This window comes from Myotis nattereri, assembly GCF_964212035.1.
Source record: "Myotis nattereri genome assembly, chromosome: 16".
In the NCBI taxonomy this organism is placed as follows: domain Eukaryota; kingdom Metazoa; phylum Chordata; class Mammalia; order Chiroptera; family Vespertilionidae; genus Myotis; species Myotis nattereri.
The window spans coordinates 55,705,052-55,730,054 of NC_138091.1; the positions used below are offsets into that span (position 1 = coordinate 55,705,052).

Below are 25,003 nucleotides of genomic sequence, written 5' to 3' on the forward strand. Positions count from 1 at the left end.
CCCTTGGCCTCGGCCTCAGGGCAGCTTCTCATTAGAATCGCTCTGAATAATTGGGCCGTGGGGGGAGCTGACACCGTTTTGTTAGGATGAGGCTGCTGGGCCTGCGTTCTCCCGTGGGTGGCCGAGAGGGCTGCTGGCAGCTGCGGCGCCCGTGGCCTGCTGGTCTCCAGCTGCTGTGTGCGTCTGGGCCTGCTGCCGGCTCTGAGGCCACATCTGGCCCTCCTGTGGGGACCCCTGAACCGCCTCCGCTCCAGACCTGCCACCTGGAGGATAGGCGTCGCCAGCACCAGTTCTAAATCCCAGGCCGCGGCCCAGAGGCTGCTTTGGGTACATGCTCTGGGCCTGGTGCTTCCTGAATGTGACGGTCAGCGGTCAGCGGTCTGCGGTCAGCGATGTTTCTCCGTGAGCTTTCCCTCCTCCTCCCTCCTGTGAGCCTGGAGGTGAAAGCCCGCCTGTGGGCTCACAGCGCCTTGCAGCCGCGGGTCCTCAGTCCCTGGTGGGAGGCGGGTGGCCGAGTGTTGCTGATGCCCATGCAGTCACACCTCAGGGACGATTGTGGTGCCGAATGTTCCCTCCCATGAAGAGCCTTTGGAATTCTCAGTTCTGGGTGTCAGAACCCACACCGGCCAGGAGAAGCAGGAGAGGGACCTAGAGGCAGACAGACCCTGACGACGTCACAGAGACGGGGGCGGGGGGGGCGGGAGGGCAGACGCCTCGGGGGGAGCCTGGAAGCCCTGCCGCACACGGCCCAGCTGGGTTCAGGACCTGGTTCCTGGGGGTGCATCTGCCTGGAGGAGCACAGGCCCGTGCTGGCCCCTTACCCGCAGGAGAGTGGAGACACACAGCGTGCTTCCCACTTGAGTGGCAGGGCCACGGGTAGGAAGCCACCAAGAGCCCGGGAGGGTCACAGTGTTGTGGGACCGCAGACGGCAGGGTGACTGCAGGTCCCCGTGGGCATGTGGGCAGGACCCGGGACAGGCCTGTGCCTTTCATCGCTGCCCACTGAGCACAGCTGTCAGCCGTTGCATCGAGTGCGTGGAGGGCTCTTCTGTTTTCTGCTGCTCCTGCCCCTTCCCCATGGCCACGCCTGGTGCAGGCTGCTGTTTCACGCTCAGCTCCCTGGCTCCCTCCCTCCCTCCACTGTCCTCCACCCCAGGAGGGCCTGCTGTAGACTCCACCTCACCCTCCACCAGGCGCGGGGACCTCGGCCCCACCCAGAGGCTGAGGGAGAGGAGGAAAAGCCACCCTCAGCGACCTCAGACCGTGACCTCGGACCGCCACGCCATGCATGCCCGTCACTACCCGGCCCAGCCAGCGTGGCGCCTCCCGGCCGGGCATTCTGTACTCCATCTGCCGGGCCGGTGCTTGTGAAGCCTGCTCCGGCTGACCCTGCGGCCAGTGAGGACGGAGAGATGGCCCTGGGCGGGCGGCTGAGCCCATGGTGATGCTGGGACGCAGCCGCCCGTGGCCTCACATGAAAGAACTCTGAACAGCCTTGAGTCCTCCCGTGGACGCCCCTGGGAGAGGCCCTGCGGGGGGCCTGGTGTCCTCCGGGCCGGGGCCGGACACGCGCTCGCGGGACCGAGGTGACTGGGTTGGGGGTGGCGCTGTCCGCAGGGACGCCGTCTGCCTCGCACGCCTGCCTCGCACACCTGCGTGTGCTCACCTGCCTCCCTTTCCTCGCCATCGCTTGCTGTTGCCTTGGATACCGGCCTGAGCTTCAGCGAAGCGAGAGAGGCCTTGTCTCTCTCTTCAGAAGGTAATAAAATGACGTATGCGTACACGCACACGCATAAAACACCCTTGATGGTGTGACGCTTTATTACTTTCCCCGCGCTCGCACCTGTCACACGTGTTGATGGTAGAGATTTGAAGACACACAAGAGGCCCGTGCAGGAAAGAGGAGGCAGCCGCGTTTCCGCTCCTCGGGGCCGGCCGCGCACCCCGTGTGGTCAGCCGGGTCCTTCGCGTGTGCTCCGCATCTGGAGCACCAGCCACACACCCTCGCACCCTCCTCTCCGCACAGGCTGCGGGCTGCGTCCAGGCCCCGACACCCCGAGAACGGGCCTCGTCTAAGGGCTGCTTGGGGGCCCCGTTCACTGCCACTCGGCTCACCTTTACCAGCAGAGCTCCCCGCGGCTGTGCTCCTGCAGACCTGCTGCCCACTCCCGCTCCGCCCCGCACCCGGGCCCCTGGGCTCCCCGGAATAAAGTTCGCCATGTTTGGGCTTTATCTTGCCCGTTTACCCAGAGTTGAGGTGTCCGTGTGTGTATGTCTGAGACAGATACGGGTTCTTCTGTTTCCTCTACCCCTTTGCGACAAGTTTGTATTCTTTTCCTTTTCAAGGGAAGGGGACTGGGGGGCCAGTCGGATGTGTGTGTGTGTGAATTTCACCCCGGAAGGCGTTACAGGAAAAGGCGGAGTCATCGTGCCCTCACCAGCGCCCAGGGGTCACAGCTGGGCCTGCGGGCGGCACAGGGGCACCGCTAGTTCCCGCGGGGATCTCGGTCCCTTAGAAACCCTCTGAGAGGTTCTCCCGCTGAGAGCCACGCCGGGTGAGGGAATTGTGGGGAGAGATGGCGACCAACTGGCGTGTCCAGGCCGCACACTTCCGCCATCACTTCGTGTTGTACCGTCTCAAAATGATGCTCTTTGCAAATTTAAAATTAACTTCTGGGAACATAACTGTCATCTCCAATCACATTGCCCTGGAGAGGAAATGTGTTCGAGTCCAAATGGTTATTTTATGTATTATTAGGCCATTTTTGGCGATTAAATGGATAGCCCTTACATTTTCTTAATGCTTAACTGTATTATTAAAAAACATTAATCTAGAATTTTTGGAATGAGGTTACCATAGAAATGAAAATAAAATACGGAAAAGACACTTCAGGGTACAGCTAAGGATGTAAAGCTCCCATGCCTGGAGTCAGGCTGACGCCGCTCACATTCGCAGGGGAGCGGCCGCGGGACACGCTGGCGGCTCCAGACGCTTCCTGGTCACGTCTGTTGCCGACCGTGGCGTTACGTGGGCAGTTAAGTGTGGGGCAGACACATCTTCCTAGTTCAGGGTTGTATTTTTGACGTTTGTTTCTTGTTTTCTTAAAAGGTGTGGCACAGGGGGTCGGGCGAGGTGTGTAAGCGAACCCTTTCACGTCTTCATCTGCGGAGTGTGGCGTGTCTCGCCCGCTGTCCGAGCCTTGCTCCCCGCTGCTCCCCATGAGGCAGCCACGGAGAAACCCCTGCGCTCAGGGCGTTGGGCGGGGCAGGGCGGAGCCAGCTCGAGGGCAGAAAAGTGATTCCAGCGCTTCCACTAGTATTTCTGTCTGAGGGACTTAGAGCTTCGGAAACAAGAACTTTAACAATCAAAGCAGAAATTATTTCTCTTACTAGAATTTTAAAAAGTTCATTAGCTGCGGCTGTGGAGGTGGAGGTGGAGGTGGAGGGATTGTAATTTGTCTGGAGCGAGGGCTGCGGGGAGGCCACGAGCAGTGGCTGTGGGCAGGCCCAGGCGCGGGAGCGGCTCTGCCGGCCGGGCAGGAGTGGGGCTCACAGCTGCAAGGCCCCTGCTTGAGAAGCTGTCCCCCCTCCCTCGGGGGTTTTTTCTTTGAGTGACTGATGCACCTAACGTGCATCTGAGGGAGTGAACGGAGGAGGAGGACCAGATCTCTGCTGCGTATCCAGGCAGGTGGCCTGGCTCCCTGGTCCAGGGACGCTGGGGGCGGGGGGGGGGGGGGGACAGGTGTGGGGAGGTGTCTCGGTGACGCCTCCTCAGTGACGGTCCCAGGCTGTGGTGTGTCAGAGACATGAGATGGTAAACACCAGACGAGGGCAGTGCTTTCCTGGGGAGGGAGGTGTGAGTCAGCCAGCAGCGGCCGGTGTGCACGCGCAGGAAACCCACGGAGGAGCCAGAGGAGCCGCCGGACAGTGCGGCCTCTCAGTCAGCGCAGAGCGACCTTAGCTGACGGTGTGAGTCTGTGCAGGGGTTTTGCAGAGGAACTTGGCAGAATGTTACAAGCGCCTGAAATGGTGACGCTTTTGATGAAGCACTTCTTTCTGAAAATGTGTCCTGGGGAAGCCTCGCCTGCCGTCTGCCCCCTTTACTCCCCGAGCCCCTCCAGGGAGAGCACCTGCGTGCAGGAGGGGGCAAGGCTGAGGCGGGGCGCGGAGCTGGACGTCACGGCTTCCGGGACGCGTGCACACTGGCCTCAGACTAAATGTTTGTTCTTCCTGTTGCGTTTGCAGATGAAGACGGTCAGCGTCGCCCTGGTGCTGTGCCTGAACGTCGGGGTGGACCCCCCGGACGTGGTGAAGACCACGCCCTGCGCGCGCTTGGAGTGCTGGATTGGTGAGTCCTGAAGGCCACGGGCGGGGCTCCGGGCCGGCCAGGCGTCCCTCCCACCCTGGTCCCAGGGGCTGGCACCCTTTTCTGTAAACCTGGGACCTGTAAGTTGTTGGTCACACTCATCTGTGGTTTGTGGTGGAGAGAGTTTCAGGGAAAATTAATAAAATCATGGCTATTGGGTCACGTTTTTTTCTCCTTTAAATGTGCCAGCATCTGGCGCTAACGGTCTAGTCACCGTCTCACAGTGGGATGACTGACACCTGCATGCCGGTGGCTCACTCCCCAGGGAGCCGGAGCCCCGGGCCTCACCGTCAGGGGGATGTGAGCAGAGGTTTCGAGGGCAGGGGTGCCGTCCTCGGTGCGTCCTGTTGGGGTGCAGCTGACGGACCCATTGCTGCTCACAGCCGCCTCGTCACCGGGCCGGGCAGGTGCCCCGGCTCCGCAGCGAGGTCCGGCTCCCGCTGTCATCCGTGAGTGGTTTGGGCGCGGTGCTCTGAGACCGCGCAAGCCCTGCCTCTTTCCACGCCCTGCTCACTCCCCGTGAGCTCACGGTGTCCTCACGCAGTGGATGACGATCCGACATTGTCATCGTTGTCATCCCCGCGGGCCGCTGCGGCCTTGCTTCTGTCGTCCTTTGAGGCCGTCCTTCCCTGCCGGCCACTCTCGTTGTTTTCCTGCCACGTTGCCGGGATAGCCATTGCCCCAGGCATGCGGGTCTGGGAAAGGCAGGGACAGGAGACATCGATGAGAGAGAAGCATCCTAGACCGCTGCCTCCTGCATCCCTCCGCCTCACCGTCCTGCCCGACCGCACACACCTCACACCAGAGACGCCGTGCTCTGCTCAGGGCAGGTGGGCAGCGGGCGAGGAGCCAGGCTCTTCCTTCTATTCGTGTCTGTGGACCGCGTGTGCGTGGCCCACACGTGGGAGCGGCGGCTCCAGAGGCTCCGGGAGTCCGTGCTTGTGAAGTGGCACTTCAGGTTTTCAGGGCGACAAGAGCCACACGCCAGGAAACACAAGCAGACAAGGCACCGCTGCTCCGTGAGTGCGCGGCCTCCGGGGCGCCCGCATCTCCCGCTGCGGCCGCCGCTGCCCAGGGAGGCCGAGGCCGAGGATCCCAGCCACGGGCCCTTCGCTGCTGGGGACTGAGCAAGGGGCGGCGGCCGAGGGCTGGATGGAGGCGGTGGCGGCCGAGGCGCAGCTGGGCCTATGGAGCATCGGCACAGGCTTCCCACGTGGACGTGGGGCCCACCCAGCGGGTGGACACGTCGTGTTCACGTGGAAACCCAGGTGGTGAGCTCAGCGGTGGCCACAGGGACCCGGGAGCCGTCCTCACAGGTGCTGGGCTGTGGCAGATGAGACTCACCAGGAACAAGGGCCCTCAAGTGGCGAGGAGCTCAGAAGTGCAGGAGGCAGCTCCAGCCCCAGCACTGTGGCAGCACCGAGCTGTGTGGCCCCTGGTGACCCCGAGCCAAGAGGAAGGGGCCCCGGGCCCTGGCACAGCTGTGCCCCGTCTCCCTGGCCGAGGACTGTGCCGCGCCTGGGCACCTCCCACCTCCCTGTGCAGTGACGTCTGTGGACAGGACAAGGCTGTGCTTTAATGCAGGCCATCCCAGCCATGCCCCCACCCTGCCCAGCAGCCACCTGCCCCTGGTGTCTGCGCCGCCCGCAGATGGGGTTGCTCAGTGGTTAGCGCTGCTGGAGCCAGAGCTCCCGGCTCCGCCCTCGGGCTCAGGAAGATGCAGGGCCCTCTCACTGTAGCCACTGCTAATTAAAACGCATGTGGATGATGTGGTGACATAAGACGGGGCCGTTAAAAGCCATTTCTGGTTTCAAAGTGGCCCTTTGAGATTGCGTGTTTTCTCAATTAAAATCCTCCTCAAGGTGACTCAGCTAATTGGTGGCAGAGCCCTTCAAAGTCCTGAGGAGAAACGTGCGGCTAGTCGTGTGCTCGTTACTGAGGCAGTTAGCACGTGCTTGTGGGAGGGCCGCTGCTCCGCGCCCAGCAGTGGGCCCTGTCGCCTTGAGCCTGTGGAGAAGACGCCCACAGGCGGCAGCGGCCAGCCTGGAGGTCCGGCCCAGGTCGAGACACATGGCCGCAGCCGGGGCCCGTCGTGTCTCCCCCCTCCTGGTCCCCCTCCCCCTCCCTCCCTGCAGCTCATGTTTTATTAGGTTTTGCTGATTTTGCAGAAGCCCCAGAGGCTTTGTTGTTGTTAATCTTCACACAAGGATATTTTCCCATTGATCTTTTTAGAGAGAGGAGGGAGGGAGGGAGGGGAAGAGAGAGAGAAAGAAAACCACATGGGCTGGTGCCTCCCGACCGGGGCTGGGGCAGGGCGGGAGCGCACAGGCAGGCCGATGGCCCAGCGGCACCTGGCGGCGCAGGTGTTACAGAAATGGCAGAACGGAAAGCAGTGTGAGTCTCATTTTTTCATAATAAATGTTTATGTTCAAATGTAATGGTTTCTTATTTTAAATAAGTAACATTTTTTAAAGTTTCTCATCTGAATTTTGAACACATAAAGGCTAATAGACACAACAGAATTTAAAAGTGTGCAAAGAGCTCCTGGGGCCCAATCCGGAGGCGGAATTGCTGGCTTGCAGAGTCTTGCTCTAGAACCGCCCCTGAGACACCCACGTGTCTCACTGTGTCCGCGGGTGTTCCCAGGAGGGCAGAGGTCGAGGTCCCCCCACCCCTGCCCCTGTGTGGAGGGAGGGGCTGTGGTCCGGCTGCAGGCCCTCCCCGCACAGTGTCGGTGGACAGGCCGCACGGAGCCTTCGCCCCAAGGCCGGACTGAGCACCAGAGGGGGCTGGGCAGAGTGCAGGCCACCGGCACTGCGAGGCCGGGCGGGTGAAACAGGCCTGGGGAGCCAGTCTCCTCTGAAAGGCCACCTGCTCAGCACGGATGAACCCTGGGCCCTGCCGTGTGGTCTCGGGTCGGGGTGACCTGGAAGTGAGCTGTGTGCGGGGACCTGCCCCTGTCAAGCCTCTCTCCTTGCTTCCTCAGATCCTTTGTCGATGGGTCCCCAGAAAGCCCTGGAAACCATCGGTGCCAACCTGCAGAAGCAGTACGAGAACTGGCAGCCCAGGGTAAGGCTCTGCGCGTCCTTTCTCGGGGGAATGGCAACTCCTGGTCTCAAGCAGCCTTTGAACCCAGGCGAGAGCTGTGGGCGTCGTCACCACGCAGTTGCACGCTTAGCCCCTCGCTGCACCCCCTCTGGTGCACCCCGACCTGGCCAATGTGTTGCTTATTTCACTGAAGAGTGTCCCGTGTCGCGTGAGCTCATGGTGTGCCTTTCGCACAGGAAAGTAACGCCGGCCACTCGGCAGCTCCGTCCGGTCGCGGAGGCCCAGGCCGGCCGTCAGAAGGTGGTGCCGCTGCTTCCTCGGTCACGCCCCCCACCCCCCACCCCCGCCCCAGACCTATTCCCTTCACCATTCTCATCAGCTGGTTTGAGGATTTTAATGGGAAATGAGAAATGTTGGGTGTCCCCAGAGGTGCCTTTCCCGCCGCCCTGGGGGACGGGCCGGCTCTGGCACCACCTAGGGGCACGATGAGGAGAGCGGTCCCCCCCCCACCACCACCACCCCTGGTGAGCCTCCTGGGAGCGGACGGCCTAAGCCAGAGGCTCCCTTTGTGAACATTTACCCTGCGATCTGGAACCGGGACTCTGTACAGCACTTACATGGGAGGGAGGAGAGGACCTGGGAGCCAGCTGGTTCCTGCCCAAGAGGCCCGCGGTCCCTGCTGCTCCCAGCGCTGGTGACTGTGGCGATGCATCGCGTCCTCGAGGGCCCCTGGTGGTCACGTTTCTACTCAGTGGGCGGCCGCTCGCTGCACTGAGATGCACAAGGCCGGGCGCTGGAGAGAAGGTGCTTCCTGGACCGTCTCCGCGGCGCCGCCCTGGGTGGGGATGGGCGGGCGTCGGCCATCTCAGCCCCTCCGAGAGGAGAAGTCGGGGACCCGCCAGCATCGCCACAACCTGCTCTTCCCTCTTCCCTCTTCTCCTTTAGCTCTTCCTCCTTCCTTTCCTCGCTGTAGGCGACGCAGAACCTCTGGTGAAGCTGGTTTGGGTCGGGAAGGAGTTGGAGAAACACGGGGCACCAGGCTGTCGGGCCCAGGTCTCCTTGCGTGGCGGCCGGAGCCGTTTCTGCATAATTGACCCGCGTGCGCTGGGGAACCAGTTCCTCGGGCTGAATGTCAGGCTCTGTGCGCGTCAGTCTCCGTGGGAGGTGGAGAGAGGGTGCAGCCGCGTTTCCGCTGAGACTCGCGGGGAGGAGGCCACACTCAGTTCACGCGTTTGCACCCAGCACTTCCCTGTGGGAGCAGAGATCATGAGGCCGAGCATGTGGGGGAATCTCGGGCAGGGCAGGCAGGGGGCAAGGCAGGGCCTGGCAGAGCAGGGGCAGGGCTGGACAGGGGGCAGGACCAGGTGGGGCAGGGCAGGGCTGGATAGGGCAGGACAGGGCAGGACAGGGCTGGATAGGGCAGGGCAGGGGGCAGGGCAGGACAGGGCAGGAGCCCTGGGAGACGCAATTGGTGGGCTCCTCTGCTCTCCCCAGAGGGTGCCCCCCACCAGCGGGGGGCGGGGCCACACACCCTCGGGCGGAAATCCGGTTCTCAGTGCTCGTAGGTCAGGGAACCGGTGACACGTCCCCCGGCAGGTGCCTGCCCGAGCCCGTTGTGTCCGCCTGCGGCTGCACAGGGGACAGGGAAGTGCCCACAGGGGCGGCGGGATCCTGCTCGTCTGTGCCTCCTGCTGGCCTTTCCTGCGCAGGGCGGGGGGTCCACCCTCCTCGTTAGTGTTTTTGTCACAAACTGCAGACGGCTCACGTGTGTGTGCTGGTGACTCGCGTGGCGTCTGAGGGGCCCCGCCTGCTGTCTGTGGGAGCGCTCATGTCCCGCGGCAGCATTTTATTTACCTTCCTGCTCCGGCCTCAATCATGTTCTCGCTTCATCTTCCCGTCGTCACCGCTCCCCTGACAGCCTCCCGACGGCCGTGCCTGGCAGCCCGGGCTCCACTCAGCCGCCGCCTCCCGCTGCACCGTCCTCAGAGGCGCAGGCCCTGGGCCTCCTCCTGGGTGTGGAGCGCGGGTTCTGCACCAGCTCCCGCCCGTGTCCACCCCAGCCCCCCCCCCCCCATGGTTCCCGAGAACAGCGCTGTGGTCCCCTGCCTCCCTCAGTGGAGACCGACTATGAATGACAGGCAGGGGTGTCAGCCCAGCGCCCTGGGAGGCTCCGCCGGGGCTGGTCTCAGACTGTCCACACCGATGTGCTCGAGGGGCTGGTCGAGTCTGCTCTCCCCACGCTGCTCCTCCCCTTGTGCCCCAGGGTCCTGGGCAGCCCCTGGCATCTGTGCAGCCCCCCCCCCCCCCAGGGAGCGCACCAGGGGGCCTGGCGGCCACAGAGGGACATGGACTTGTCACGTCTGGCTTTGCTCCCGTAGAGATGGAGTGGAGGCGACCGCTAAGCCTGTAAGTGGGGTTTGAGCAGAGAAGAAAGCGAGGAAATGTTCGCAGCAGGAGGCCCGCAGCCTGGGGCAGACCCCTCCCGCCCTCTCCCAGGGGCGCTGGGTCCTGCCCAGTCACTCCGCTCCCCCGCGGGCTGCTCCCAGCTCTCCTATGCACTGACCTACTTGCAGGGCGTATTTTTAGAGGAACAGGCCTGGCTCTGTCCCTCACAAGCCTCTCAAGGATAGCGCCTCTCAGTCCCTCACGGGAGAGTTCGCTCTGTGTGCGACAGACCGCAAAGGAGGACCAGCCGTCGGTGTGAGGCCTGAAGCCGTAGCGCCGGCTGGCTGGCCGAGCGGGCGGGCAGTCTCCCCAGCTGCCCTGGAGCGGGCGCAGAGCTCCAGGGGGCGTGCGGGTGGGAACGGTGCTGCGCTGTCAGAAGCCGGTCTGGAGCATGGAGAACGGGCGTGGAAATGGAGGTGCCAGGGCGCCTGCCGTCTGCTCGCCATCTGTGCCTGGAAGAGGTGTCAGATGACACCCAGCCGAGCGGGGAGGTGATGGGTTGGAGGGACGGCGCTTCTGCTTCCCTGGATCTCATCTTCCACCGCGGCCAGCACCCTCCTAAACGTTAGGGTGACAAATGGTGGAGATTTTTAAGAAATTGAGATAAAATTCATGTAACAAAATTATAAATGGAATCTTACAACATGTGGCTCATGTATCTGACTTCCCCACTTAGCACAGCATTTTCCTAGTTCGTCCATGGGCGTCCATGGGTGTTGTTACGTGTTTCAGTAATTCGGTCCTTTTTATCTTACAGCCGAGTAGTATCCCCATGTGCGCAGTGCTCACCCGCCCGATCACCTGCTGGTGGACACGCTGCTCCCGCCTCTGGGCTGTGCAGTGTGCGTGGGTTTCTCGTGGACGGTTCCCTTCCCTCGGGACTGTGCCTGGGAGCGGAATTGCTGGGTTGGACGTAGCTCTGCTCTCCTCGTGAGGACCGCGCGCTTTCCATTCCTGCGTCTTTCCCGTGTCTTCCTCGCCTCGCCAACACTTGTTATTTTCTGAGTTCTAAACGAGTATTATCATCACAGCCATCCTGTGGGCGGTTCTATGGTTTTAAATTGCGTTTCCTTAATGATGAAATATGTCGGACATCTTTTCATGTGCTTACTGGCCATTTGTCCGTCTTCTTTGGGAAAACGATCTATTCCTGCTGGTCAGGTTGGTAGGCAGGTCGCAGGATCCGGAAGTGGAAGGGTGGGCGTAGAGGGCAGGCCGGCAGGTAGGTGGACAGACATAGATCTGCCATCTCCCCACCTTCCAGTCCGGGCCTTGAGGCTGTTCCTCATCTTTCTCGGTTCCTGTTCCCTCGTGGGGTCTTGCTCACGGATTAATTCCACTCGGAAACACCTTCCCCCTCCCCTGCCCCTCCCTCCCAGCTGGTCTGTGAAGAAGCACTTAGCTGTGCTCCGTGTCCTTGACCTTGCGGTGAGGGGAGAGCCGGCTAAGGAGACGTGGGAGGGGGGAGCCTGGCGACCAGGGGGAGCGTTTGTCCCGGGGTCGCTCACGGGAGGCGCCTGCCTCCCCGGGACCTGCACCTTCCCTGCAGGGACGCGCTCCCGGACGCTAGACCCGCACGTGGTCTGGGTGTGAGGGCGCCGCTGCCGCCGCTGCCGCAGGAGCAGAGCTGTTCCTCCTGCACTTGGGAGGCCGCCGCCCGCCAGCTTTTGTGGTTTTCCCCGCCTCCCCGTCTCTGTCGATGAGCGTATCTGAAGGGACATTTCTCGGGTGGGACTGCCTTTCGGGGTCCCCGTCACCGGAGGTAAGTGGCTTGCCGGCTGCTGCCCATCGGCTCCAGCTCCCAGGGAGAGCCGTGGCAGGAGCTGCTGACGCTGCTGCGTGTCCGGACCCGCTCCTCTCCGAGTCACCGTGAAGGTGACCTGAGCGTTCACTGCAGGGACCTCCCAGCCAGGGCTGAGGCGGCTGGTCGGTGCGCCCTGGGCCCGCGCCGTCTTTCCTTTCGGGGCGTGGGCGCTGCGTCTGTCATCATAGCGTGGCCACCGCTGGGGGCTGTGTATTCCCAGTGGTTCCCTCCAGGAAGAGCTGTATTTGTTTTCTTTCTGTGTGAAATACTAGAAATATTGCCACTTGGTATTACCTGAAAGTTAGCTTTCTCCAAACTTGTGAAAACAGAGTATTTTTATGACTCACTCCTTCTCCCTGGTCTAACCTTGAGAAAACCTCGTTCCCTCTCCCTCCATCCGGTCAGCTGGAGACATTAAAGATGGGGATTAGCCCGGCTGGTGTGGCTCAGCAGTTGTTAAGCGACGACCTGTGAACCAGGAGGTCATGGTTCAGTTCCCAGCAGGGCACTGCCTGGGCTGTGGGCTCGATCCCCGGTGGGCAGCGTGCGGGAGGCCGCTGATCCGTGACTCCCTTCATCACTGACGTTCCTCTCCCCCTCCCTTCCTCTCTGAAATCAATAAAGAGATGTGTATTTTAAAAGACGGGGATCCGAACACCCTTGTCCTCTCCGCCTGCGGAGACGTTAAAGGCGGGGATGAGGAGAGGCCCTCGGGCAAGTCACTGGTGTCGTCAAGGCCCGACGCAGGCGTGGCTGAGTGTAAGCGAGGCGCCTGCCCCTCCCACGCCGGCCACGCTGTGTCCCGGAGGCGGAGCGGGAGCACTTCTGCGTGGCTCGGGCAGCAGGCGCGACGGAGCGCTTCGCACAGGAAGCTCTTTGCCGGCTGCCGTGGATGAAAGCAAGATGCCGCCTGCTGGCGGAGCCCCGGGGCCCTGCAGGCAGGTGGTGTGGGTGGATGGTTGGCGCAGGCGCTCGTCACGGTGTTTACCGGGCCTGTGCTGAGCCAGACGCCGAGTGAAGCCAAACAGGCCCTGCCCTTGTGGAGCGCAGGGCCCAGACCCGCCTCAGCGAGCGCTGCCAGTCCCGTCCCCAGGTGGAGGCTGAGGTTGCCCAGGCAAACTCAGTCCTTCCCAGCTGCTGTCCTACCACCTGCTCGCCCCTGTGAAGCGGAGGGAGCTGTCATCCTGTGAGCTGTGAGGAGCAGGCCAGCTCTCACTGGGGCTCGGGGGCGGGTTTTGGCCTTTGGGTGGAGGTGGCTGTGGGACCGTAGGCTCTGTCCCCAGGGACCTGGCCTCCTGGCCGTGGTCGCCCCTCATGTTGCTGGAAAAGGACAAGGGGGCAGCGCAAAGGAGAACCAGGCACAGCGCCAGCAGACGCATCCACCCTCACCCCTCATGCCGTGTGCCTGCCCTGCGCGCCCCCTGCCCTGCGCGCCCCCTGCCCTGCGCGCCCCCTGCCCTGCGCGCCCCCTGCCCTGCGCGCCCCCTGCCCTGCGCGCCCCCTGCCCTGCATGCCCCCTTCACTGCGTGCCCCCTGCCCTGCGTGCCCCCTTCACTGAGCGCCCCCTGCCCTGCGCGCCCCCTTCACTGAGCGCCCCCTGCCCTGCGCGCCCCCTTCACTGAGCGCCCCCTGCCCTGCGCGCCCCCTTCACTGAGCGCCCCCTGCCCTGCGCGCCCCCTTCACTGAGCGCCCCCTGCCCTGCGCGCCCCCTGCCCTGCGCGCCCCCTTCACTGAGCGCCCCCTGCCCTGCATGCCCCCTTCACTGCGTGCCCCCTGCCCTGCGCGCCCCCTGCCCTGCGCGCCCCCTTCACTGAGCGCCCCCTGCCCTGTGCGCCCCCTTCACTGCGTGCCCCCTGCCCTGCATGCCCCCTTCACTGAGCGCCCCCTGCCCTGCATGCCCCCTTCACTGCGTGCCCCCTGCCCTGCGTGCCCCCTTCACTGAGCGCCCCCTGCCCTGCGTGCCCCCTTCACTGAGCGCCCCCTGCCCTGCGTGCCCCCTGCCCTGCGTGCCCCCTGCCCTGCGTGCCCCCTGCCCTGCACGCCCCCTGCCCTGCATGCCCCCTTCACTGCGTGCCCCCTGCCCTGCGTGCCCCCTTCACTGAGCGCCCCCTGCCCTGCGCGCCCCCTGCCCTGCGTGCCCCCTTCACTGAGCGCCCCCTGCCCTGCGTGCCCCCTGCCCTGCGCGCCCCCTGCACTGATGGTGGCGGGGCAGCTGGAGGCTGAAGCTTCCTCATGCACGTGAAGGTGAGGAGGGGAGGGGCTTGGTGCTCCTCAAACGGTTCTGTTTCTCTTATGTTTGACCCCCTGGCAGCCTCTACCTGTCACCCATTTCCCTGGCCCTTTCTGTGGATATTCCGTGTGCAGAGCAGCCGCCTGGGGACTGTCGGAGCAGGTTCTGTGGTACAAGGACTGCAGTTGCTCTGTTTTTTGGCCAGAGCCTCGAACGTGCTGAGCGAGCTCAGAACAGTGTTTTAAGTGTCAGACAGATGTCACTTCCTGCGCCCTGTTTTGTGAAGGGCAGGCTGGTGTCGATGACAGAAAGAGGCCCTGCAGCCCTGGAGTGTGCTGGGCGGCTCCCTCAGTGCCTGTGTGTCTCTGCACACAGTAGGGGCTGGAGCCAGAGCCACCTCCCAGACTCCCTGGCAGCTAGGCCCGCTAAGCAGCTTATGCAGGCGGGCGTCTCTCGCAGGTTCCTGCAGAGGGCGAGGGTTGGGAGCTGCCTGGTCTGCTGGCACACGGTTTCTGGCAGCTCGGTCTGCGTCTGCCCCCGCGGTCCTGCCCAGGGCTCTGACACCTGGTCATCCTGGGGCAGGAGGACGCTGCGGGCAGCGGGGCAGACTTCCTCGGCTCGTTCTCTGCCGCCTCCTCCCCTGCTCATTCCTTTATTCTCCTCTGCTGCCTCCCCTGAAATTCCGTGCACAGGTTTTATGACGTTTGGGCTCTGGACCCCAAGGAGCAATGCCTGGCACAACGGGCACTATCTCAGGCGCGCTGTGTCGTTCCCGCCCGGCCCACACGGTCGTAAATCCCAACAGGTCGCAGCTCCTGCCACTCGCCCTCGGCTGCGGGGCCATTGTCCCAGGCCTCCGCTCCCACGCAGCCTCGGCCGTGCGCTGACATTCAATTTACTGCTGCTCATTTCAGAGCCTTAAAAATATTAATTAATTCCCACGGAGCCCGGGAGGCACATTCCTGATCTCCGCAGCGCCTCTCGCGCCAGCCCGTTAACGCGTCCTTTCGGGCGCTCAGTAAGGAAACAGGCTGTCATCTCAGCCGCCCGCAGCGGAGACCTTCGCGGAGCCACGGTCCCCGTTTCACTGCCGTCCCTGAGTGGTGTGGCCCGTGGCCCGTGGCCCGGGGGGAGCACTCCTGTTCAGGATGTGCCTCAGAGGCGCCAGGCAGGCCAGGGCTGGACGTCCCTGCAAGGGAGCCTCAGGCCGAGCGCCAGCAGCGTGTGGACCGGGCAGTGGACTCCGATACCAGGAGCTCCAGCCTGGGGGGCCGGCCAGCCCCTGGGTTCTGTTTGGGCCCTTTTCCCTGCTGCCCCTTCTCGGCCCTGGAAGCTGCTCCCCCAGCGCTCCCTGCTCCTGGTCGAGGCCGCAGGGGAGACGTCATCAGTGGGGGCGTAGATTCGCGTCTGCACTGCTCTCGGCTGTTCTCACACGGGGGGAGGGCCTCGGTTTGGGGCGGCTCTGCTCAGCGTCAGCAGTGTTTCTGAGGTCACTCGCCGCCGGCCTCCGAGGGGCGCTCTGGGGAGGTTGCTGGAGAGCCACCGGGTTCATGACCTGGGCTTCCCTCCAGGGTGACCCGTGGCTGTTCTTGGTGGCAGTGAGAGTGCTGGTGGCTCTCTTGTGCCCACAAGGAAAACGAATGGGAATTCAGACCCTTTTATGCCGTTAACATTAGTCTGTGACTCAGCTCCCATCTTCCCGTTCCCTCCAGGAGCCGCCCGTGTGTCCTGGCCCTTCACGCTGGGGCCAGCGCAGCCAGAGCCGGCTCAGCGGGGCGCCCGCCCTGGGCCCATGGTGTGGCTCACGGTGCTGGCGTGCTCCTCTGCGCCCTTGAGTCAGCGCTTTTTAAAAAGTGCCCGTCACCGTGCCCAGGTGTTTGTTCTCACTCACACGCAGACCGAAGAGGCGGCCGCGCTGTCTGGCCACCACGGAGCCCGATGCTGAGAAGCATCTAAATCCGGGCGGGCGCCGGACATGCGCAGTGGCTGGGCGTTTGGCTGAAACAGACTCGGGCCACTTTCTGGCCACGCGGCTCTTCAGTGCAGGCTTGGAGGGGGCCGTCTGGGTGCTCCCGCAAACCGTTACGTTTCTGAATCTTCTCCTGTGACAGGCGCGGTACAAGCAGAGCCTCGACCCCACCGTGGACGAGGTGAAGAAGCTGTGCACGTCGCTGCGCCGGAACGCCAAGGAGGAGCGGGTCCTCTTCCACTACAACGGCCACGGGGTGCCCCGGCCCACAGTGAACGGGGAGATCTGGGTCTTCAACAAGGTGAGCGCAGCCTCAGGTCACCCGCCGGGGGGACACATCGGGGAGCTGGAGTGTCCCCAGCACGCGGCCCAGCCCTGCCCCAGGGCTCCGGGCAGCCTCAGGGAGCACCCGCCGGGGGTGGACACGAGCCCAAGGCTCCGGGCATCCTCAGGGAGCACCCGCCGGGGGGACACATCGGGGAGCTGGAGTGTCCCCAGCATGCGGCCCAGCCCTGCCCCAGGGCCGGCGCCTGCTGGGCTCCTGGTAGGAAGGCTCCTGGCTGGACATTTTTCTGTGAGGGGCACGGGACTGTTCAGGCTTCCTGTTTCTTTCTGGGTCGCTTCTGGTAAGTTGTATTTTTAAGGCATTTTCCATCTAATTTGACTTTTTAAAAGTTTGGCATAAAATGGTTGCTCTGTCCCTACCTTTTCGGTGCCTGTAGGGCCCGTGTTGATTGAAACATGTTGACTGTGTCTTTTTTTTTTTTTTTTTAATATATTTTATTGATTTCTTACAGAGAGGAAGGGAGAGAGATAGTTAGAAACATCGATCAGCTGCCTCCTGCACATCTCCTACTGGGGATGTGCCCGCAACCCAGGTACATGCCCTTGACCGGAATCGAACCTGGGACCTTTCAGTCCGCAGGCCGACGCTCTATCCACTGAGCCAAACCGGTTTCGGCTTGACTGTGTCTTTTTATTCTCACTCTCTCTAGCTAGAGGCTTGCCCACTTTACCGATCTTTTAAAAACACAACAAATTTTAGCAACGTTAACTTTCTCTACCAGCTATTCTCTCTTTCACTGCTTCATCCTCTTTATCTCCTCCCTTCTATTTACTTCAGTTTAACTGCTCATTGTCTAGCTTCTTAAGGCCGGAATTTGGATCTTAGCTTTAGCCTTTCTTCCTTTCTCAGAAGGACCTAAGGCTGTGCCTTTTCTTGCAAGCACAGCTCTGGTCAAGTTTCAGCCCGTCCTATTTTCCCTTTGTCCTGTTCCAACTGTTTGTGCTTTCCCGTGATCTCTTTGTTGACACGCATGTTATTTAATCTCCAAATACTGGAGGGTTTCCCCGCTACCCTGTATCTCACATTCCGCGATCAGAGTCTGTGCTCCAGCCACTCAGAGGGTCATGCCCCTGAGGATGAGGTCCACCTGGCCAGTGGGGCACGTGTGTGGCTCAGCCGGGCGATGGGTGCGTCCAGTCCTTCCGTTATCAGCACTGACCTTCCTATTAGAAAACACGTAACTGCTGTGTGGATCTTCCCTGGGGAGGTGCTTACCTATCGGCGCTGCCCAGGGGTTGTTCAGACCGGGCGCCAGGACTGTGGTGTGGTCCCTGGTCCCGCTGCGAGCGGAGCTCCTACCAGTGCGTGCGCATTCGGGGAGGGTCCTGGTGTCCGAGGGAGCCGCGCTCGCCTGCACCTCACGCCGCTTCCCGCTCTCCCCGTGAACTGGGCGCCTAGGACAGGCGAGGCTGCCACCTGGGGTCCTGGGACCCTGTTGGCGGTGCCCCCCTGGGTGCATCGGGCAGGACAGGCCGTGGCAGGCCGTGTGGCCGTCGGCTGTGAGTCACCCACGTGCTGTGTTTTGTTTCCAGAACTACACGCAGTACATCCCGCTGTCGATCTACGACTTGCAGACGTGGATGGGCAGCCCGTCGATCTTCGTCTATGACTGCTCCAACGCCGGCCTCATCGTCAAGTCCTTCCGCCAGTTCGCCCTGCAGAGGGAGCAGGAGCTGGAAGTGAGGCCGCGTGCTGGGGGCGGGGCTGCATGCCGGGGGCGGGGCTGCGCGCCAGGGGCGGGGCTGCGAGCCATAAATGGTCCTGCACGCTGGGGGTGGGGCTCCGTCCTGGAGGCGGGACTGAGTATGGGGCGGGGCTGCACGCTGGGGGCGGGAGGATGGGCTGCATGCGGGAGGCAAGGTAAGAGGGGCGGTCGGCAGGTGGTGGGGGACCTTCTTCAACAGGGAACTGTGTTAAGAGACTCCCCGGTGGGACACAACATCACGTCACAGTCTTCCTTCGTGTTCTCTGCAGGTCGCGGCCATCAACCCCAACCACCCTCTGGCCCAGATGCCCCTGCCCCCGTCCATGAAGAACTGCATCCAGCTGGCCGCCTGCGAGGCCAGCGAGCTCCTGCCCATGATCCCTGACCTCCCGGCCGACCTGTTCACCTCCTGCCTCACCACCCCCATCAAAATCGCCCTGCGCTGGTAAGTGGGCTCCGCCCGCCTCTGCGGCACCCTCCCCCGCCAGCCGAGGCTCACAGGGCCAGTGTTTTCTGATTTTTTTTCATTTTTGCCTCCGTCTTTCTAATGACCAGAAAGTGAAACCTTGAGTAATTCTGGAAACGAGCACATGCCTTGCTCTTCCCATAACTGGTCCCCTCCCCCCACGAATACCAATGCAGTGTGAGAGCCCACAGCACATCTTACCTTTGTTTTTTTCTTGGTCTTCGGTTGAGGGGCAGTATTCCATTTTAAATGCACATGGAGCACTTGTGCTTCCGAAGGTAACCCGGTCCCCAGCATGGGCGCCATGGCGCAGGTGACGCCTCTCGCGGCACCCTCCCCCGCCAGCCGAGGCTCACAGGGCCAGTGTTTTCTGATTTTTTTCATTTTTGCCTCCGTCTTTCTAATGACCAGCACACAATCGCGTTGTCTGCTGGACACACAATGGATGATGGATGGACCGCGGTGGGAAACTTCCCATTACCCTGAGGAATTTGAAAGAGTTTAAATATTCATGGCCCATGTTGCCGTATCCTATCAGCACAGAAAATTGCTCCTGGGTTCGCCCAGCGAGAGGTGGCCGCGTGCAGACCCCGCAGGGCAGGGGTGCGGGCCCTGCCAGCGTGGTGTCGTGTGGTCTCATCTCAAACCCTCACCCCGACGTTTGCCTGGTGGGTTTTCTTGACGACTCACCGAGAATCAGAATGACCTTGGGACCTGAATCCCCACGGCTTCTTGGTGTGGGGCTAATGGTTTGTACTCCAGCGTTTCCTAAAAGGCAGTGTCTGTGGGAGGACACGCTCTGTGCACCCCCTCCTTCGCCCCCCACTCTGCGCTGTGAGCCCTCCTGCCTCGGCCCCGCCATGTCTGAGGACAGAGAGGTCGGGGCCTCAGCCGGGAGCAGTGCAGACAGAGGACAGAGTTGTCCCAGGTTTTCCCTGTGGTGACGTCAGAGCTTGGGCTCCAGCCGCAGGAGCGATGGGGCTAACAGGGAAAGGGTTCCCTCTGGAGGTCTCCACAGGGTGGCCCAGCGTGGCCTGGCTCTTCTGCTGAGCCCCAAGATGGCTTCCGGGGATTTCAGCCTCTCGGGTTCTGTACCCTGCCCATGCCCCCCTAGAGTTAGTTGTTTTTCTCCCATACCAGACGGCGTCCGCCTCCCGACACGCACTCAGTTCAGATGAATGGCGTGTCGTGTCGTGAGCTCCACGGAAAGTGGGCGTGCAAACCTGACTCACGGTGCTGAGAGGGATGGCGGCAGGCGCCGGGGCCACAGGGAGCGCGGGGGTGATGTTCCTGCGGGGATCCCCCAACAACAACCTCAGGAACCCAGGGAGCCTGGGGGAGGGCCCGAGGGGGAGGGCAGGCCTGGGGCACAGCACAGGAGGAAGGGCGGGGGACGGAGAGAAAGAGGGTCCTTTATGGGACAGCAGAAGCACCACCCACAGGCACACACGTGTGCAGATACACAAACACATACAGAGGCACACAAGTGGGCAAATACACAGACACACAAATAGAGGGAGACACACACAGCGGCTCTCTCTCACACGCGCACACACACACACACACACACACACACACACACACTGCAGATGGTCCAGAATGAAGCATCGGCAGGGAGCCTGCAGCACAGCGAGAACAATTAGCTCCGCGCCGGAGTCATTCCAGAGGCGACGACGTCCTATTAGGCTGCCTATTAATGTAATTCATCATCGTAATAGGAGGACGGAGGACAGTTATTTGATAAAATTGAAAATGAATTTTAATAAAAACCTACAAGAATAGAAGCAAACTCCCTTTGCAAGAGGGAGGTTTTCTCTAGGCCGCAGCCCCTCTCCGCCTGCCAAGCCTCCCTGCGCCCTGAATGCAGTGGGAGCTGCACCAGGGTGTTGGCCAACTTGGATCAGCCACCCGGCTCCTGGGAAGCGCAGTCAGTCCAGCAGCTGGATGAGCAGCGGGATGGAAGGTGCACATGTTCTGAGAGAAGCAGATGTGCAGTGTTTATGCGTGATCTGGATTTCAACTTCGCAAAAAGCCAATAAAACGCGTTGGAAAACCGTTAGCAGAAACACGCGTGTTCAGCACAGTGGCCTTTGGGCCGTGAATCGAATGTGCAGGCCCACATGGCAGTTAGGGGGCTGCCTCCAGAGGGCGGGGGGCGGGGGGGCGTCCCTGGCGAGGAGCTGAGAGACGTGGAGAAGCTAAGGAAGGCATTACTCAACACTGAAGATTTGGGGCACATGGCTAACCATTAGAGACCTAAAACCCTACCCGTACCTCAATGAGAGAAATTCCAAATATACCAAAGACTTAGGTGCCAATGAGGAAATGCCCAGGGAGTGGGCCGGGGGGACGGGGCCTGAGAGCCGGGGCGGGGGCGGCCAGGAGCCGCCCTGCGAGGCCTGCGGAGGCCCTGTGCCCCCCTGCACACCAGGAGCCACCCCCTCTCAGCAGGTGCGATGCCTTACCCCGCACTTCCTCCCCACAAGGCTTGCTCTGGGCACCAGGCCGAGAACCGATGGGAGAGGGGCAGGGAGGGCAGCGAGCCTGGGCACCGACTGTCTGGAAGACATGAGATGCCGGCTTGGCCAGGGCTGCGCTCTCCCCGTGAGGACATTCGGGGGCGGCGGCATCTTCCCGCCGCGCGTCGCCGCGTGTGACCGGTGCTCTCCCTGCAGGTTCTGCATGCAGAAGTGCGTCAGCCTGGTGCCCGGAGTCACGCTGGACCTGATCGAGAAGTGAGTGAGGCGGCAGGGCCGGGCGGGGCGGGTCTCCCTGTCCTCTCAGGCCCGTCCTGCGCGTGCGTCCTGCTCTCCGGTGGAGGCTGTGTGTGGATGGCCTCAGCGCCAGCCTAGGACACGCTCAGCTGGGGCCACTTTAAAGAAAGAGGATAAAAAGCCAAATCCTTTCGATCCTTTAAAAATCCTCCAACGCTGAGAGAGGCACACTACACGTCTGCTCCCTGCGGCATCCGTTCAGAGCCGGGGTCGGCCGGCCCCCGACCCCCCGCGTCCCCCCGCCCCATGTTCTGTCTCAGGCAGATGCCAGGTGCGGACAGGAGGTGAACTCTGGCGGTTTGAGTTGCGTGGCCTCTGCCCGTCCCTCTGGTCAGCGAGCTGGCTCGTCCGCTTCTGGTTGGGAACCGGTTCGGGTCTGACACGCATCTCGTGACCCTGCTCTTGACCTGGTCTCTGTGTGTGTGTTCGCCTCGCCTGTGGCCCCCCGAGTCGGGCAGGCGGTGGCTCAGCCCGCTGCCCTGGCCACGGCTTCTAGGACCCGCACGGAGAGCTCGTTTCTGAGTCTTTCAATGCAGAATCGTGTGGTGAGACGGCCAAGGCCGAGTTGTTCCGCTTTTTTATTGATTTCAGAGAGGAAGCAAGAGGGAGAGAGAAAACATCCATGATGAGAGGAATCATGGATCAGCTGCCTCCTACACAACCTCTCCTGGGGATCGAGCCTGCAACCCGGGCCTGTGCTTTTGATCGGAATCTAACCAGAACCCTTCCGTCCACAGGCCGACACTCAATCCATTGAGCCACACCAGCCAGGGCCGAGGCTGGGTTTATTGAATGAGGTGGATGAGCAAGTCGGCCTCTGGGTCCCTCCCCTGGTCAGTGCCTTGCCCGTGAGCCAGGGACGTAGACTAGAACGCACGCCTGAGCCCTCCGCAGGGACCCCGTGCTCTGTCACGGCGCACTCCTCCCGCAGAGGCGTGCTGCGTGGCCCCGCATGTGATGTGGAAGGGCCGGCAGCCATGCGGCCGAGTGGGAAACGAGACCAGTCGCGCAGCAGGACGCCGAGCAGCCTTCAGAGCAGGCGCTGCGGGACCTCGGGAAGGCGGGAGGCTGTGTCCCTGGTCGGTAGGGGAGGAGCCGTGTTAAGTGGCTGATTTTTTCCCACCTTTTTAAATATTTTACAATAATGAGGGCACGTAGAATGCATGTGCAAGTAAAACTTAAAAGGAAGAACCAACAAAATACGAGTAGAGACCTGTAAGCAGGGCACGCATGTAGAATTCTGTGCATTCAAGTGCACGCAGAGGCCGTGTGACAGCATGTGACTCGCCCCGCATCTGTGCGTCAGGGCTCTGTGCACACGCAGACGGGCCATGGGGACGGAACAACCAGCCTGCCCTGGGCTGGGGCCAGTGTGGGGATGGCGACCCTTCTGCTCACATTGCCGGGGTCGGCGCCGAGCGGGCGAGCTGACAGCGCCCAGCTCTGTGGGACGGCGCTGTGGCCCGGGGTGCTGGGCCGCCTGGTTAGGGTCCGGCAGGGGCAGCTCCGCAGGCTGTGACTGACCCGGCATAAAGCCGCGTCCAGGGCAGCCTGTCCATCCTGCAGCGGCCCCGACGGGAGACAGGAGCGGGGCCTGCGGGCCGTGGGCAGTGGTCGCGGGCGGCTCCCCTGGCGTGCAGAGCCGCGCCCCAGGCGCCTGCTTCCTTCTCAGGAGTGTCGGTGTGACGCGGCTCCACGTGGCCGGGGCTGGTGACACACGGCCTACGCGGCTGCCACACACACAGGTGCTGAGCACACAGCGTGTTCTCGGGAAACGGCCCATGGAGGAGTTTTAGAAAATGAGCGACACCAGGTCTGCCTGGTCAGGCGTCTGGCCGGCTGGTTTCTTGAGATTTCAGGGTCCGGGAAGCCGCCCGTTTCCCAGACGACGCTGGGCGCTGTCCTGGCGTCTCCATCTCCCTCCATTTCTAAGTCACGACACACCGATCCCTGCCCTGCATGTTCCTTACACACGTGATTCCTCAACGACACGCGTCCGGGTGGGTCCCAGCAGCGACACCTGGTGGTGGCGAGGGTACTTCTCGCACGCGCAGCCTCTCCTGTGCCCTTGGCCTCCCGATGACCTGGAGCGCGCAGAGCCCTGCGGCCCCTCCTCTGGTTCCTGGCCAGGAGCCTGGCGGTCAGCGCCTCGGCCCCCTGCTGGCGTGTCCCCAGCAGGGGGGGTCCTCCAGCTCAGGCCCCGCCTTGATCCCGCCCGCGGTCGGACAGCCAGCCCGTCCTCCACGGTCCCGGTTTAAAACGTGAGCAGCAACTTCATCCCCGGAACATGCGCCACAAAAGGGAAGAATCGGTGGATTGAGCTTCATCAGAAGGTACCACGTTCACCATCTTCGGGCACCGCTGAGCGCTAGCGGACAAGCCCCGAGTGGGGGACGACGTGTCATCACACAGCTGACAACGGGCCTGGATCCTGAGGACATGAAGCTAACGCCCCAAACAAGCAGAAACACCCCGTCAGTGCGTGGGCAAGAGGCCTGGGAGACTGTCCCCGAGAGGACTGGGCGCCAGCACGCAGGTGAGAAGATGCCCGCATCCTGCAGTGGGAGGCCGGGGAAAGCGAGCGAAGACCGCAGCGAGGTGCCGCGCCCCCGTTGGAGCCCCAGCGTGCAGAGCGGGAGCACCTCGGGGCCGCCACTGGCACTGCCCGTGGGACGGGGCGCGCGGCCCCTGGGGAGCGGCCAGGGGCTCGGGGCCCAGTGGTCCACTCCTGGGTGCTCCCAGCAGCCCGGTGGGATAGCCTGAATGCCCGTGGGTGGGCTGTGTTTATTTTTTACGCCGGGACCAATGCTAGACTCTAGGACTCTGGAAATCCCACGTGACACGGCCACGGGCACCAGGCAGTGCCGGCACGCGCTCCAGCTGCTCCCGGTAAGTGTCGGTCCTCGTTCGGCAGCTGGCGGAGCTTCTCCTTGAAAGAAGCTGCTGCCCGTTTCTGTCTCAAAGCCTGTTAATGTGACGTCCTGGGACACCTCACTATCTCACCTTCACTCGCATCTTCTGGAGATTTCTTCTCGAAACATGCAGCTCTTAGTCCCGGCTTCGACCCCGGGGCTGGTTTGGGCTGAACCCACTGCGTCAGGGCCACCAGGGGCGCCATCAGGCGCGTGACTGACTCCTGGGAACGGCAGCCGCCAGCGCAGTTCCGGCCGCCCTGCCCCGCCCCGCCCCTCGGAGGGCCAGGGAGGTCTCTGTGTTAAAGTTTGTAAGCAGCTGGTGTTTGGAGGAGCCATGGACCATTTCAAAATATATAAAATGTTACTGTCTGAGAGACGTAAATAAAGGGACTGCACGGTGTTGACAAAGCTGTCGCAGTGGCTGCGGGTGAACCGATTCCGATGATCTCCGCCAGCCGCGCGGGCAGTGGCAGCAGGGCCCACGCGTGGACGTTAAGGGATGTCTCTCAGCTCTGAAACGAGGTGATGAAACCCTGAAGCAGCCCTGGAGATGTGGTGCTCGGACAGCTCCGGGACCCAAGCGCGGAGCGGGCAGGAGCATTCCTCGTGGCCGTCTGTTGTGTAACAGCGCATCTTCAGTAGCTCAGGGCACGTCTTCACAGCCCAGGGCCCCGAGCTCCAGGCCAGAGGGCAAGGCCAGGGCCTGGTGGGCTCACTGGAGCTGGTGCTGGGCGTGGAGAGCAGCCACAGTGGTTCTCGTGGCGGAGACTCGGAGAAGAGTCCCGGGAGCACGGACGGGCGCCTGCTGTGTGTGCCAGGTCTGCCTGGAGCTCTCCGAGTCCTGGCCGGGCCTCTGAAGGGAGGCTCCGCACTAAAACGGGAGCCCGGGCAGGTCCCCTGGTGGCGGCTGGAGCAGGGCTTGGCCCAGGCCTGCG

At 62.5% G+C, this 25,003-nt stretch overlaps 1 protein-coding gene across 1 annotated transcript in view; it reads left to right on the forward strand.

Moving 5' to 3' along the window:
• Positions 1-25,003, forward strand: part of RPTOR (regulatory associated protein of MTOR complex 1) — a 79,980-nt gene that overhangs the window by 21,346 nt on the left and 33,631 nt on the right. Inside the window, exons 2-7 of the mRNA XM_081110739.1 lie at positions 4,246-4,348; positions 7,353-7,435; positions 16,005-16,163; positions 17,741-17,887; positions 18,183-18,358; positions 21,055-21,114. Coding sequence (XP_080966865.1) covers positions 4,246-4,348; positions 7,353-7,435; positions 16,005-16,163; positions 17,741-17,887; positions 18,183-18,358; positions 21,055-21,114 — 728 coding nt within the window. The remainder of the gene's footprint in view (positions 1-4,245; positions 4,349-7,352; positions 7,436-16,004; positions 16,164-17,740; positions 17,888-18,182; positions 18,359-21,054; positions 21,115-25,003) is intronic.